Source organism: Plecotus auritus (genome assembly GCF_963455305.1).
Source record: "Plecotus auritus genome assembly, chromosome: 2".
Taxonomy (NCBI): Eukaryota; Metazoa; Chordata; class Mammalia; order Chiroptera; family Vespertilionidae; genus Plecotus; species Plecotus auritus.
This window is the reverse complement of record NC_137771.1, coordinates 78,976,829-78,993,316: the sequence shown is the minus strand read 5'-3', so window position 1 is coordinate 78,993,316 and position 16,488 is coordinate 78,976,829. Positions and strand designations below refer to the sequence as shown.

Here is a 16,488-nt window from a genome sequence, read left to right as displayed (position 1 = left end):
GTTGCTGCTGTGCTTGGATGGTTTTTACTACCTGTCTTCCAACTCGCTGATGCCATCCTCAGCTTCTTCTAGTCTACTGTTGAAACTTTGCATTGTGTTCTTTATTGCAGATAAGTCATTCTTCATTTCCTCTAGATTCTTACACATGTTGAATTTGTCTTCCATCCTTTTCAGTGTCCTGATAACCATTGCTCTGAAGTCTTTCTCTGACAAATTGCTTGCCTCTATTTTGTTTATTTCCTTTTCTGGTGATTCCTCCTTTTCTTTTGAATGAGGGCTATTTCCTTTTTTGCTGTTCCTTTGTGATTGTTTCTATGTATTAGATCAGTCTATTCCCTGCAGTTCACTGGGGGAAGGGATAGAACAAAGGGAGAAATGGGCACATGCCAGTGAAGTTGGGTGATGTAGGGCAGGTGCTTGCTTGTCAGTCTAGCCTGGGGAGCATTGGGCTGGCAAGGAGGTGGACCCCATCAGAAGCATGCAAAATATTGTAAGTCTAAAAATCCCCTAGGAGTCCCCTATCTCTTGCTCTTGCTGCATCACCCGCATTCACCCATGCACTCCCCTATTCTCTCTTCAGAGCCATGTGGCCTTAAGCATCCTCCTGGCCCATGTCCATGCGGACTCCACACACAATGGACTGCAGCTGTGGACACAAGCTAAGCTAACAGGATGCTGAACTTTAATATGGAGAATAAATACTGGGTAGTGGCCTTAATTCTGACTCTGCTGAAGACAAGATTGGACTTCTTCCATTGTGGGGTGGATGGGGATGGAAACTTGGAGGGAACCCCCTTAATTTTACAATAAAACTTTGCACAAAACCCCATCCTCCTGTGGGTGGTTTCAGGAAATTCTTTTCCTCGTGGCACCCCAAGAGCACCACCAATAACAGATTGAAAGAAAAAGTGAGAGTGTATTTCTTATGGATAGGCCACACTTGCATATTTTGGTAGTGAATTGGTTGAGCAACTGTGTCATGAATTTGGAGGTGCTCTTAAGAAATGGCAGTGGGAAAAGAAAAGCCTTGAAGTAAATCAAATTAATGATTGAGTTACAAAGATTGTTTGTTATGCTGAATTTCAGTCATTATATTCTACAAATGTAATAAATTTACATATTATAAAAATATTTCCTCTTTATAAGGTAGCACCACTAAGTTAATCTTATCTAGAAACTCAGCTTAAACTGCAGATGTTCTTTGGCAAGCTGACTGGCATTCCAGTTGATAAGAAATAGAATTGGAGTGTGCATCTCATGAATAGTTACCACGGAGGGGGCGAGGGTGGGGAGATGCATCTACAGCTGTTTCAAGTTAACTTTCTTTTTTTGTAGCTAACAAGTGAGGGGAAAAGTTATTTTCTCAGCAATATAAAGATCTGAAAATATAGTTTCTTTGAGAATTTACCATGTGTTATGTATGTTTTATTTAATATATATATATGTATGTGTGTGTGTGTGTGTATTCTATCTAATAAAAGAGTAATATGCAAATTGACCATCACTCCAACACACAAGATGGCTGCCCCCATGTGGTCAAAGATGGCTGCCCCCATGTGGACACAAGATGGCCAGCAGGGGAGGGCAGTTGGGAGGGACCAGGCCTGCAAGGGAGGGCAGTTGTGGGCGATCAGGCCAGCAGGGGAGGGCAGTTGGGAGGGACCAGGCCTGCAAGGGAGGGCAGTTGGGGGCGATCAAGCCTGCAGGGGAGGGAAGTTGGGAGGGACCAGGACTGCAGGGGAGGGCAGTTAGGGGTGACCAGGCTGGCAGGGGAGCAGTTAGGCATCAATCAGGCTGGCAGGGGAGCAGTTAGGCATCAATCAGGCTGGCAGGGGAGTGGTTAGGGGGTGATCAGGCTGGCAGGCAGAAGCATTTAGGGGCAATCAGGAAGGCAGGCAGGCGAGCAGTTGGGAGCCAGCAGTCCTGGATTGTGAGAGGGATGTCCGACTGCCCGTTTAGGCCCGATCCTATTGGGATCGGGCCTAAACGGGCAGTCGGACAATCGGGCCTAAACGGGCAGTCGGACATCCCTTGAGGGGTCCCAGATTGGAGAGGGTGCAGGCTGGGTTGAGAAACTACCCCCCTCCCCTGTGCATGAATTTCGTGCACTGGGCCTCTCTATATTAGTGAAATTTAGATGCCTTAGGATCTGATACTTGGTCATGGATCTTAGGACATCGATGAAATCATATATTAATATAGAATTTTTTTTTGTTTTCATATATTGAAATAGTATGATCTAGAGCTTTTTAGTTTCAAATCCTAACCTCAGCAATCATTTCTAACCTTAAATTCAGTTTCATTCTGTTTCAGTTTCTTTATCTGTAAAAGGACAATAAAAAATTTTATGAGGTTGCTGGAAGAATTAAAAGTGATTTAATGTATGAAAAGTGCTTAAAATAGTGCTTGCACACAGTAAGCATTGTGTAAAACCATTTATTAGCTTACCATTTATTATTATGCCAGCAAGAGTGTTTTGTTTTTAAGAATCTGGACTTGGAAAGATTATTTCTTCATACATTGTATACAAATTGATTATTTTAAAAATAAATATTTATTTATTACATTGGAAATAGAGTTATTGGAGAAAACATTGTGAGGCTTTTAACACATATTAGCAGATTTGTCTTTGATAAAGTTATAACTGTCATCAGCAATCTATAAGAATCCCTAGAAATGGAATTATTAGGCCAAATTGGAATGATTTTATCTTTTTTTAAAGATTTAAAAAATATATATTTTTATTGATTTCAGGGAGGAAGGGAGAGGGAGAAAGATATAGAAACTTCAATGATGAAAGAGAATCATTGATTGGCTGCCTCCTGCACGCCCCCTACTGGGGGTCGAGCCCACAACCCGCGCATGTGCCCTTGACCAGAATTGAACCCGGGACCCTTTGGTCCACAGGCCGATGCTCTATCCATTGAGCCAAACCAGCTAGGGCTGGAATGATTTCATCTTGATAAATCTTAAATGAAATTATTTTCTGTAATCTAGAACAAAAGAACTCAAATAGGACAGGAGGTATTTGGAAATATGAGGAAGAATTTTTCAATAGGATCTTTTGAAAAACAATAAAATAACATTTAAGTGTAGGAAAATAATCTACCCTGGAAATGCTAATAAGTAGTATTTCCTATCATTTGTTTTGTACAGTTTGGGAACAGTGGGCACTTAGGTACGTGGCCTGATCTTATTTGAAAGTTTGATAAACTTTCTTAGTGTATTACACCGGCTGATTCTTTTAAACAAAAGAAACTTTTCATTCCTTGATGTAGCCCTACTGGGGAGCCAGAGGTTTCTTACAATTCACTTTTGCCTCCATCAAAGGGCAGTTCCTTCAGGGTTATACCCTGTAGACAACACCACCTTTTGGGAAGGAAGTTCTTCTCAACTGGGTATATTGCTCATCTCCGAAACATTAGTGTTCCTGTTTGAGTTCTTAAACTGACATATTTTCTCCATTTGTGATTAATGTTTATCTTTTCCATCCTAATGTTTCTGAAAACATCATGGTTCTTTATAAAGGACTGAATTCTATAGTATTTAATGGGGTATAGTGGCTTTATCTCCCCCCCCCTGCCCCATTCCAATAAAGAGCTATTATTGAATCAGTAGATATTCTTACAATCAGTCAAGTAATAAGGTGTAAGGTGTATGAAGGAGAAGATACACTAAACCACTGTGCACCTGGGGCCTGAGTAAAAGCTTTCCTCTACGGAGGTTTGGGTAGTCAGCTTGATTGCCACTGGCCATGCATTAAGGACCTGCTAGCTCCCTCATTTTAGCTCTGATAAGTGGTATTTTCTCTTGGCCTTACTTTCGGTAGTTATTTTCTAAAGGTAAAGACAGGGTTGAATTTTATTTAGATTATTATAATGTTAATTAGAATTATAGCTCTCAAAATTGGAGAATTTGTTGAAATTAAAATGGTGGGTAATTGCATAAATGCTTAGGTACTACTTTTCCATTTCAGTTTAAAACACCTCCTCTCGCTTCATTATGTAATTACACCATTATTTGACCCAAACAATTTATTTTCCCACAGGTTAGAAAATTATCTGAAATTTGCTTTCTAGTTTCAACATAATTGAAATGTAAGATTTTTTTTTCTTTTTTCAGGATGTTTTGACCAATGTTAGAACAATACCCTTTATCCCAGGCGCCAAAATGTGGTACCTGTTATATGTTATAGAATTAGCTTTGGCCAGTGTTTCCTGTGAGATTTTACTCAGCAGAAGTCAGCCTCCAAAACCACCGAGGAAGCGAAAACAATAGTTCTCCTCACTAAGACTCCTTTACTTTTAAACTATAGTCAGAGGTTTTTGGTTGGTATATTTAGCATGTGGTTAATCAAACCTTCAGTAAATTAACTCTTAGGTAAGTCTTTAATTTAATAGCAGATAAGTGTTAACTGTAAGGCATAGGAAGTAAATAAATGTTATTTTTAATATCACCATTACATAAATTTGGCTTCATTACAGGCATATAATAAAAGTACCACTTAAAAAAATGTTTTTATTGATTTGAGAGGGAGAGAAATATAGAAACAACAATGACGAGAGAGAATCATTTATCTACTGCCTCCTGCAACCCCCCTACTGGGGGTTGAACCTGAAACCCAAGCATGTGCCCTGACAGGGAACCAAACCGTGACCTCCTGGTTCAGCCACTGAGCCACACTGGCCTGGTGGCTATATTATTTTTGAAAGGGTATTTGTTACTGTGTTTTAAACTTTATAGTATATTGGGAATATGCCTTACATGGCAGAATTACATTTTAAAGGGATAAATCATGTATTTTTGTGTATATATGATTTATACCACAGTTGGAGATATATAGTTGCCTTCAGAGTCCCTGTTTCTTTTTCAGCTTGGATATTTATAAGTTAATTCAAATCTGTAGCACAAAGTCATTTTGTATGGGGTCTGCAGCTCTAATGGCCAATCAAGTATTTTTGTTTCACTAGCAATTATTATTTGGTGATTGCATGCAGCTATCTCCACTGCTGTATTTGCAAGGTATAAGCAATAGGTTAGCATTAATTTTTTGTACCACTGTCATTGTTTTATAAAAATAAAAATAAGAATGTAGGTGGAACAGAAGAACATTTTTAGAAAAGTGTGTGCTTTATGGCTGACAGAATTTCATCATCTTTCACCATGCTATTTTGGTAAACATATTCAGAAACAGTTGTTGCTATTATGGGTGTGGGACTTTGTCTCCCAGGGAGTAAACCACTAGCTACAAATAGAACGCTTTGAAAATCCAACTGGAATTATTATTGTTACTTATTAGTTATATTTCTTCTGTGTCTGTATCAATTGGCATGTTAAGTGATTTAGGCTATTATTCAGTCAAAGCTATTTTATTTCCATTTTTCTATAAAGGTTATAGAAAAATGAGGAAACTTGGGTAGATATTATAGAATCATCTGCTATAGTAATTTCTGTAGAATTTGATGGATTTTTGCTGGCTTCTGGTGAAATGACAAATATAAGAAAAATAAGTGAGTTTTTCTGAAGCTACGTGTGTGGTCCTTCATCATGATTCTTCTCCCATTTTGGTGTTAAAATAAGCTGTTTGTTAATAAAATAATTGCACGACAGGGTAATTTAACTTCTCTAAAATAAAAAGTTGGCACCCTATTTGGTGATCAGTTTTAAGTATGTGCATTTTAAATTTATTGCTCTTTGACATCTTAGAGTCTGGGAACTACCGATGGAAAAAGTACAGACAGCTATAATAAAAATGGATATTCTTGATGGATACTATGGTCCTTAGATTTCTCTTGTTGGGTAGTCCACTTGGCATGATGTACACACTGTATTGTGTGTATATCCTGTGTAAGGTCCCTGGCTTTATAGTTTTAGTTTTTTAGCTTTAGTTTCCTATTTCAAGCTGCTTGGAAGACAAGAGTACCGATCCTTTTGCCTGGCAGATCCATATTATTGCCCTGCGCCTTCTTCATTCCTGACTTCCCTTTCCCTATCTCATTGTATCTTACTGGATTTTCCCCACAAGAAGATACAATTATAACTGCTCCTGGCTGTCTAACCAAGTATTGTCTTGATGTCTTCTCTGGTCTATTCTGAAATCACTAATAACTTTGAGTATTTAATGATATTTTAGTAGTATATAAGGCACTGTGTTAGACGCTACAGCAGATAGTAAGATGTATGCCTGTTCTTTAGGTAAATTGTAATCTACTAAGAATATTAAGCACATACATAGTTACATATTACTAGAGGCCCGATGCACGAAAATTCGTGCAAGAGTAGGCCTTCTCTCCTCTGGCCGCTTCCCTTGGGCCGCCTGCAGGCACCCAGGACCTGGGCTGGCTTCCCTCTGGCCCCAGCTTCATCAAGAAGGACGTCCGGAATGACGTCCAGAAGTTGTCTGGTCTAATTAGCATATTACCCTTTTATTATTATAGATTTTTTTCTCACTTAATAAGTTTTTGGTAAAACACATAACAAAAGTTGCCATCTTAACCATTTGTAAGTGTACAGTTTAGGGGTATTAAATACAGTACATTTAGCCCTAGTTGGTTTGGCTTAGTGGGTAGAGCATTGGCCTGCGGACTAAAGGGTCCTGGGTTTGATTCCAGTCAAGGCACATGCCTGGGTTATGGGCTCAGTCCCCACTGGGGGTGTGCTGGAGGCAGCCAATCAATGATTCTCTCTCATCATTGATGTTTCTCTCTCTCCCTCTCCCTTCCTCTGTGAAATCAATAAAAATATATTAAAAATAAATAAGTGAATGAATGAATGAATACAATACATTTACATTGTTGTGCAACCATCACTAACATCCATTCCATGAGTCTTTTCATCTTGTAAAACTGAAACTTTATACCCATTAAACAATGGTTTCCCATTTGTCGCTCTCTCAAGGCCCTGGCAGCCACAATTTTATTTTCTGTCTCTGAATTGGACGACTCCAGATACCTCACAGAAGTGGAAACACAGAGTCTTTGTCTTTTCATGATTGGTGTATTTCACTTAGCACAATATCCTCAAAGTTCCAAAGTAGTATATTGCAGAATTTCCTTCATTTTAATGGTGTAATGATATTCCAGTGGTTTTACTTATCCATTCATTCATCAATAGACACTTGGATTGATTCCACATTTTAGCTAATGCTAAAATCATATTACCTGAGAAGGAATGATATCAAGAATACACAGAGCTGTTGCTACTGTTTCTATGAATATGAATACACAAATCTCTTAAAGTCTGTGCTTTCAATTCTTTAGGTTATATACCAAGAAGTTGAATAGCTGGATCATATGGTAATTTTACTTTTAATTTCTTCAGGAAGCATCATACTATTTTCCACAGCTGCTTTACCATTTTATAGTCCCACCAGCACTGCATAAGGGTTCCAGTTTCTCCACACATTCGCCAATTCTTCTGTTGTGTGTGTGTGTTAATCCTCACCCAAGGAAAATGTTTCCATTGATTTTTAGAGAGAGTGGAAGGGAAGGGAAGAGAGAGAGATCCATTGGTTGCCTCCTGCACACGCCCCAACTGGGGCAAGGATCAAACCTGCAACCCAGGTATGTGCCCTTGACCTGGAATCGAACCCACAACCCTTGGTGCTTGGGCCAGTGCTCTAACCACATAGACACACCAGCCAAGGCTTAGTTTGTTTTTTGATACTCGCCACCCTAATAGGTATGAGGTGATATCTAATTGTAGTTTTGGTTTGTATTTCCTTAATTATTAGTGCTGTTGTGTATGTTTTCATGTGCATATGACTATTCATATGTCTTCTTTAGAGAAATGTCTATTCAAGTCTTTGGCCCATTTTTGAGTCTGATTATTTGTTTTTTTGTTGGTGAGTTTTGAGTTCTCTGTGTATTCTCGATACCATTCCTTATCAGATAATATGATTTGCAAACATTACCTCTGATTCTGTTGATTGCCTTTTTACTGTGTTTTATAGTGTCTTTTGGTATAAAAAAATTTTCCTGAAGTCCAGTATACCTGTTTTTCCTTTTGTTTCCTATACCAAGTCCAGTGTCATGAAAATTTTATCCTATATTTTTTTCTAAGAATTTTGTTATTTTAGATCTTACATATAGATTCTTGATCCATTTTGAGTTAATTTTTGTATATGGTATTAGATAAGGGTCAAATTTTAGTCTTTTACATGTGAATATACAATTTTTCCAGCATCATTTATTAAAAAGACTCTCCTTATCTCATTAAATGATCTTGGCACCCTTGTCAAAAGTCATTTGACCATGTACTTGAGGGTTTATTTTAGGCCTCTCCATTTTATTCCATTGACTTATATGTCTGTTTAGGCCATTATCACACTGTTGTGATTAATGTACCTTTATAGGAAGCATTGAAGTCAGGAAATGCAAGTTGTCCAGTTTTGTTTTGTTTTTGTTTTCCAGTATTGTTTTGGCTATTTGGGTCTCTTTAAATTTTATATGAATTTTAGGATGTACTTTTCTATTTCTTTAAGAAACATCATTGGAATTTGTATCACAAGGGTTTATAGATTGCTTTAGGAAATACTGACATTTTAACAATACTGTCTCTCAATCATTGAATATGGGATGTGTTTCCATGTATTTATGTTATCATCAATTTCTTTCAGCAGTGCTTTGTAGTTTTTATTGTATAAGATTTTCACCTCTTTGATTGTTAATTTCTAAGCACTGTATTCTTTTTAATGCTATTTTAAATGGAATTGCTTTTGTGACTTTCTTTTTATATGTATTTCATTGTTTGTGAATAGAAATGCAAGTGTGTGTGTGTGTGTGTGTGTGTGTATTTACTCTGTATACTGCTACTTTGCTGAATTCATTTATACTATCAGGTTTTTAAAAAATAATTAATGGATTTTTCTACATATAAGAGCATATCATTTGCAAAGAGATAAGTTTAAGTCTTTTTAATTTAAATGCATTTTGTTTCTTTTTATTTCTAATTACTCAGGCTAGAATTTCCAGTACTGTGGTGAGTAGAAGTGGTGAAAGTTGGCATCTTTGCTTTGTTCCTGATCTTAGAGGAAAAGCCTTCAGTCATTTATCATTGAGTATGATGTTCACTGTGGGTTTTTTATATATTGCTTTTATTAAGTTGAGGATGTTTCTATTTCTAGTTTGATTATTTTTATACTGAAAGGCTGTTGAATTTTGTCAAATTCTTTTTCTGCATTAATATGATCATGCGTTTCTTTTTTTCAATCTGTTCATGTGGCATATTACCTTGATCAATTTTTGTACTTTGAACCATTCTTGCATTCCAAGAGTACTTCTCACTTGGTCTTGGTGTCTGATTCTTTTAATATGCTTCTGCATTCTTTTTGTTAATATTTTGTTGGGGATTTTCAAATCAGTATTCATAAGAGATATTGGTCTGAACTTGCAGTGTCTTTATCTGGCTTTGGTACTAAAGTGATTCTGCCTTCATAGAATGTGTTACGAAGTATTTCTTCCTCTTCAACTTTTGTAAAAGTGTGAGAATGTTTAGTATTTGTTTTTCCTTATATGCTCAGTAGAATTCACTGGTACAGTAATTGGGCTTCTTTTCTCCTGTAAAAAAAAAAAAAATCAGTATGAGTGATTTTTTAAAAGCTTAATTGTGATTTTTAAATTATTCCAAAACTTGTGATATCTGAAGATGTTCTTTAAAAGAAAAACACACAACTGAATTTATTAAAACTTTGTTTTCTGTGGTTCATTTACTAAGTTTATATGTATTATGCATTTGAACCCTTTGAAATAGTTTAATTTGTGAAAATTCATTGTTATTTTATTTGTTTAGTTTCTCTAATTTAAAAATATTCTACCACAGATGCTTTTTAAGGTTCCAGAGTTAAATTTCTAAATCGAATGTCTAATCTGCCTCTGCTTTTGAGGTTTTCAGTTATTTCTTGGCCCATGGCCATATAATCGCCAGTGCAAAGATTAGAGTGGTGCACTAGCTTTATTCTTCCATCAGAGCACTCTAAGGCAGTTCAGGGTTTTGCATCTTCCTTGCAGTTCAACAGCCATTCTCTTTTTTGGTTTTGGCTTTCAACAGTCTACCTTCAAAGATCTTTTGTTTTCTGACGGTTGAAGAAACTGGCTCAGTGTTACTCGTAGACAATTATTTAATTGTTTACAGATAACTGAAACTCACTGTGGTGGTTTCTGTGGTGAATCTCTTTACTTTAGTGAAGGCTTGTCATGTTGAAATGATTGGTCATCATTATTTTTAATGTTTGAGAAAAAATTTTTAAACCAAATAGCATCAAAAAAACTTATTCTTTTCTGATTTTGTACTGCATATAACTTTGGATTACAACAAATCTCTTTCCTTTTTAAACGTAAGACATAGCAGATTTAATGCTTGGTTAGTGATATTTTAACATGCTTAAAGAATCTTACTTTTTTAGAAATTTTTACTTTATTGAAATAATATAAAATATTTTGATAACTGCAAGTAAGGATGAACTCGTTTTATATAATAGTTTAGAACTTCAAAAACATATCACATCAACAACCCTAATTAACCAAAAGGGAACAGTTTAGTTTAGTAAAGAATATTTTGAATTCTTCATGTAATATTTATACTTAGTGGCTTATTTTCATTATTATAAATGTTTCCGAGTATCACTTTGTTTTATTTAAACTTTTTAGTACATTTTCATGAGTGATTTTTCCATGGGGGATATATTTCCACTTTTATTAAGCGAGCCAGTAGGAAAATATGATTTGTTTTCCACAGTTGATTTCAGCCAAACTGTCAGTAACACATCTGTTTTGTAAAGTTAAGTACACCTGGAACATGATACTGTATAATTATTTCCTTACAGAATTGTTTAGAACAGTCACATTAACCAACTATTGGACAACATCTACTGATCACTTACTAGGTGCAGACTATATTCTAAGTGCTTTGCATGTGTTAATTCATTTATGTTACAGTTTGCTTCCCTTCTCTTTCTATTTCTTTCCCCTTCTCCAGGCTGATGTCTCCTAAGACAGTTATGTTTAAGAAATAGCCCAAGTCAGAAATGGGAGTAGTTTCTATTGTCCACCTAACTTATGGAGCTCTCCATTAGGAATTAGGAGACCTAGCTAAGTACATACATAGAATCAAGAGATTCCCTGGATAGGTGCTGAGGTAACTTGAGTGCCAATCACAATGGGGAATCACAGGTGAATGAATGGTGGGGTCTGCTGCATTCAGTAGATCACGGAGCCACTTGAGGTGAGGAGAAGGGCAGAGAGAGCAGTCAGCTTTGAGAACCTGAGGGATGGAATTTTAGAAACATGGCAAGCCAAACAAGGTGATATAATTTGCCAAAGAGCCAGCAGGAGGATGAAAACCAGAACTTGTAAACAGTAGAGTTGGAATAACTGGTTTGGGCCAGCCGATAGACAAGAAGCCTAGTCTTAAATTTCCAAAGAATAAAAGAGAGAAATACATGTTTTAAACAAATAGCTTCATACATAGAATAAGTATTGGCCATATCTTTGAATAAATATGCTGTGTTACATTATATCTCATGTCAGATGATTGCTTATCTTATGGTTATATCTTATCTACATTTGTATGTAGATAGGATGTTTGATACACATTAATTCTGGGGAGGCAGCTTAGTATGAAAACAGAATGGAATTTGAAATTTGATAGGTTCAGGTTTGAATTTCAGCTCTTGAGATTTGAGTTATAGGCCTTGAGCAAGCTACTTTCACTCCCACCCCTAGTTCTACAGAGATATAGTTGACATATAACACTGCATAAGTTTAAGATGTACAAAATTATGATTTGAGATATGTATATGTTGTGCAATGTTTACCACAATAAGTTTAGTTAACATCTATCACCCTATATACTTACAGTTTTTCCCCTTATGACAAGAATTTTTAAGATCTCTTAGCACCTTTCAAATATAATATGGTATTGATAATCATAGTTACCATACTATAGGTTACATCCCCAGAACTTATTTATCTTGTAAGTGGAAATTTGTACCTTTAGACCAACTTTACCCATTTGCCCACCCCCCACAAATTTCACCCTCTGGCTACCACTAATCTGTTCTCTATTTCTATGAGGTTTTTAAAATTTCACATGTAAGAAAGATTATATAGTATTTATCTTTGTCTATCTGAATTCACTAAGAATAATGCTCTTGAGGTCCTTCCATGTTGTCACAAATGGCAGGATTTCCTTATTTTTTATAGCTCAAGAATATTCCATTGTATATATAAATACACCACATATTTTTTTTATCCATGCATCCATCTATGGACACTTAGGTTATTTCCATATTTTGACTATTGTAAATAATGCTACATGTAAATAATGCTACAGTGAACATATATTCTTTTGGTTTAGTATTTTAAAACTAAAAGTTTGGTTTTACTCTTGTAATTTAAAAATATCATTTAAATAAGTTTTCTTATTATAAGATAAAAGAAACACTTATAATAAAACTAGATGCCTGATGCATGAAATTTGTGCATGGGTAGGGTCCCTAGGCCTGGCTGGCGATCAGGGCCTATCAGGTTCCCCACCTTCCTGCCTCCTTTCCTCGCCACGCGCGCACCACCACCACGCGGTTTCCCCTGCCTCCCTGCCTCGTCCTTCCCTCGCTCCCTCAATGCTCCATTGCTGCTGCTGGTCACCTACCATATTCCGTGCCGCCCCTGGTCGTCGGTGCACATCATAGAGAGCGATCGAATTCCCGTTCTCCCGGTCGAACTCCTGAGGGGACACTTTGCATATTAGCCTTTTATATATATACTAGAGGCCCAGTGCACAAATTCATCCACCAGTGTGGTCCCTCGGCCTGACCTGCGAGATCGGGCCAAAACTGGCTCTCTGACATCCCGCGAGGGGTCCCGAATTGTGAGAGGGTGCACGCCAGGCCTAGGGACCCCACCAGTGTATGATTGGGGCCAGGGAGGGACGTGGGAGGTCGGCCAGCTGGGGAGGGACTGTGGGAGGGCTCCAGGGCGTGTTTGGCCCATCTCGCTCAGCCCCGATCAGCTGGACCCCAGCAGCAAGCTAACCTACTGGTCGACTGTCTTCCCCTTGGTGGTCAGTGCATATCATAGCAACCGGTTGACTGTCTGCCCCCTGCTGGTCAGTGCATGTCATAGTGACTGGTCAACCAGTCAACTGTATGCCCTCTGGTGGTCAGTGCACATCATAGCGAGTGGTTGAGTGGCCTTAGCATATCATTAGCATATTAAGCTTTGATTGGTTGAATGGACAACCTGGTGACCAGACACTTAGCGTATTAGGCTTTTATTATATAGCATAGAAGATAGATCTATGTAAAAAAGATAAGGCTCAAGTTCTAGTCAAATGAGTTAGTTGGTTGGAGCATCATCCCATATACGAAAAAGGTTTCAGGTTTGATCCCAGGTCAGGCCAGTATGGGATGCAATTGATTGAAGTTTCTCATACTGATGTTCCTCTGTCTCTTTCTCTCCCTTCCTCTCTCTCAATTAAATAAAAACATATCCTTTGATGAGGATTTAAAAAAAAAACAAAATAAGGCTCAACATTGAACAAAAAGCCACACAAATCTCTTCAGTGATTCAGTTGCTCTAGGATGATAAATTTAATTAATTAAAAATTAAATAAAAGTAGAATAACGACATTAGTTTTGAAAAATTAAAAAATAGAAGTATTTTTCAATAGTCTTTAGACATGACAAATAATTGCTATAATGAATAACAAAGTTTTAAAAGATCATTTTACAAATGTTTAAAATTTCAAAGTGAGAAAAACTAAACACTGGATATGTTTAAATATTTCTTTCTGATTTCAAACAGTGAAAAATGTGAAAATTTCTAAGAATGTATTTTTTATGAAAATGCTGTGTTGACTTCATTGTTATGTCAGTTAAAATTTAAATGCATATGCTTTTTTATTTCTAATTAATATGGCATATTTAGGGGATACTAAAATTTTAGTGTTACAATAGCCAAAGAAATGTCAGTGGTTTACAAACAGAGTGGATCTTGAATTTCTTTTGAGTAATCATTGTAAACTTTGTTCCACATGGATATTTGCATTTGAAGATAATATTATGTGATTTGTACAATTATTCTTAAAAAATTTTTTTTTATTGATTTCAGACAGGGAGAGGGAGAGATAAATAGAAACATCAGTGATGAGAGAGAATCATTAATCAGCTGCCTTCTGCACGCCCCACACTGGAGGTCGAGCCCGCAACCCAGGAATTGAACCTTGATCTCTTGTTTATAGGTCGATGCTCAACCACTGAGCCATGCCGGCTGGGCTGTACAATCATTTTTGAATGGTTGAAACATAATTGGAAATTTCTGTGCCTGGTAGAAATAAAATAAATATGAAGTATGGTAGATAATGGTTTCTTATATCTCTTATATAAACTGCGTATGTTACTAAAATAGCACTTCGTTGTGTTTTCTTTGTGTTAAGTGTACACTGTCTTTAAAATTCCAGCTTTACTAATTGCTGTCATTTGAACAGGTGTCTCAATGCTTGTACTTACTGCAAAACTAAACACGCCAGAGGAAACTTGGCCAGTTATCCAATTGATGAACTAGTAGACAGAGCCAAACAGTCTTTTCAAGGTAAGAGTGTCTAAAATTATGTACAAGTTTAGTCTTCTCAATAAATTGTAGTAGTCTTCTAATTTGTTTTACTTACATACATGATTTTTTTAGCTTTCTGAAGAGTTTACAAATATTTCAGCTTATCTGATAGATTCAGTCAAGTTATAATATTCACATTACTAGCCACTCTTTCATTTTTTTATGACTCTAAGGTAAGTGACATGATTTGAATTTTATCACCTATTGTAGATTCCATGGAAAAGACAAAAAATAAAAATGAAATACATGACCTTTTGATGTGTGTTAAGGCTTTTGTGAACTGAGTGATACACTTTTTAAGATTTCTACTCGTTTCTTTGGTCATTTCTGGACCATTAGAAAATTGAGCTAATAAAGTTTTCCCAGAGTCTTGGAAGGAGAAGGTAGATTTTACTATCATCCAATAAAGATAGCCTTCCTTATTCACAGGACTATTGGGTCAGTAAGGAGTGGTACTGGTAGGGAGCCCTACAGAGAACGATTCTCTGTGTGAGTGGCCAGCTACTTCTGACTCATCACTTGCTGGAAAATGTGATTGTCTAGGTATCTCTCTGTACAAAATAAGACTTATCTTTTTCATGAGTCACAGTTGTGTTGTTTGACACATAACTGCTTAAACCATAAACTTCCCCATCAGTGTGCTTTTACACCCAACATGTGATAATGCATGGTCTCATAATCGTGTGGGTTAATAGTTATTGGCAATGTGCTTTTCTTTGAGGGAGTAACTTTGAGTGTTATGTTCAGTACTTCACACCCTGAATCCTAGCAAGTATGAGTTCCAAACACATTTCTTTATTTAGTCTATGTAAAGCTTTTATCAACATGAATTTGGAATGCTCTTAAAAACAGAAATATAACCTTGGTTGATTTGTTAACACCTCCCAATAATTTTTTTCTATTTTTATATTCTTAGCTCAGTCCACTCTTCTATTTCCATTCAACAAGAAATGAAAGGCAACTCACTGACTGTTGACAGTGTTCTGTTTTAGGGTGAGACTAGATATCTAATCTAAGAAAATGTCTGGGCAATTGTCTTTTGTAACACAACTACTGTAAGGATTTTTCAAAAATGGAAAAATTAGCACAGAAATCTAATATACTTGAAAAATGACGCCTTTTCTGGCATTCTTACATGGTGTTTGTTTTTTTATGTATCTGTTGGTTAATGGAGATATTAAAACTATATTACATATCCATGAAACACTACAAATTGGAAGGCATACAAATTAGTTTCTTTGAGGCACTTTTTCAACATTATGCATTTCTAAGTACAACTACATATAACTTAAAAATCTTCTCATTTTACTCTGAAAATTTTTTTGAAAAATATAAAACAGTTAAATCACCATGTAGGAAGTGAAAGTATTCTCTGGGCTCCCTCATATCTATCCTCATCTATAACCTACACTAATGCTTTGATATGATTGCTTCATGACTTAGTACAGACGCATTTATGTATTATATCTGACTTGGGGGGGCGGGGGAAAGGAAGGAGTGAACATAGTATTTATAAAATGCTTATAGAAATACTCTGAACATATCCAACAAACTTAGCTCTCTGGTTATCTTTAGAAATGCCCTCTGAGGAGTAGAGACACAGTGTGTTAGTTCTGTCAGGCTTGATTGGCAGTTAGCATTGACACATCCAAGTGAGCTGGGCTAATTAAGGTGAGTGGTTCAAAGACTATATCTCAGTAGTTGGGAGTGACTTAGTGGCTATTTTTAGAGAAAGTATTAGAAAATATTTATTTAGTATTACTTTCATAATCGCCATCAGCAGATATGTATGTGCCTTTCTATTTGCAATCATAGAATGTTTGCAATGTAAGGTTTTTCTGTTGTCTTGTTATTTGTAAATTAGAGTTGAAACTGAATG

General features: G+C 36.5%; 1 protein-coding gene across 4 annotated transcripts in view; it reads left to right on the top strand.

The window, feature by feature from the left end:
- Nucleotides 1–16,488, top strand: part of CDKAL1 (CDKAL1 threonylcarbamoyladenosine tRNA methylthiotransferase) — a gene marked incomplete at its 5' end in the record, with an annotated part of 690,467 nt that overhangs the window by 304,087 nt on the left and 369,892 nt on the right. For all 4 annotated transcript variants that reach the window (XM_080655025.1, XM_080655024.1, XM_080655023.1 and 1 more), the window contains one exon: nt 14,485–14,588. In XM_080655025.1, the coding sequence (XP_080511151.1) occupies nt 14,485–14,588 (104 nt within the window). The remainder of the gene's footprint in view (nt 1–14,484; nt 14,589–16,488) is intronic.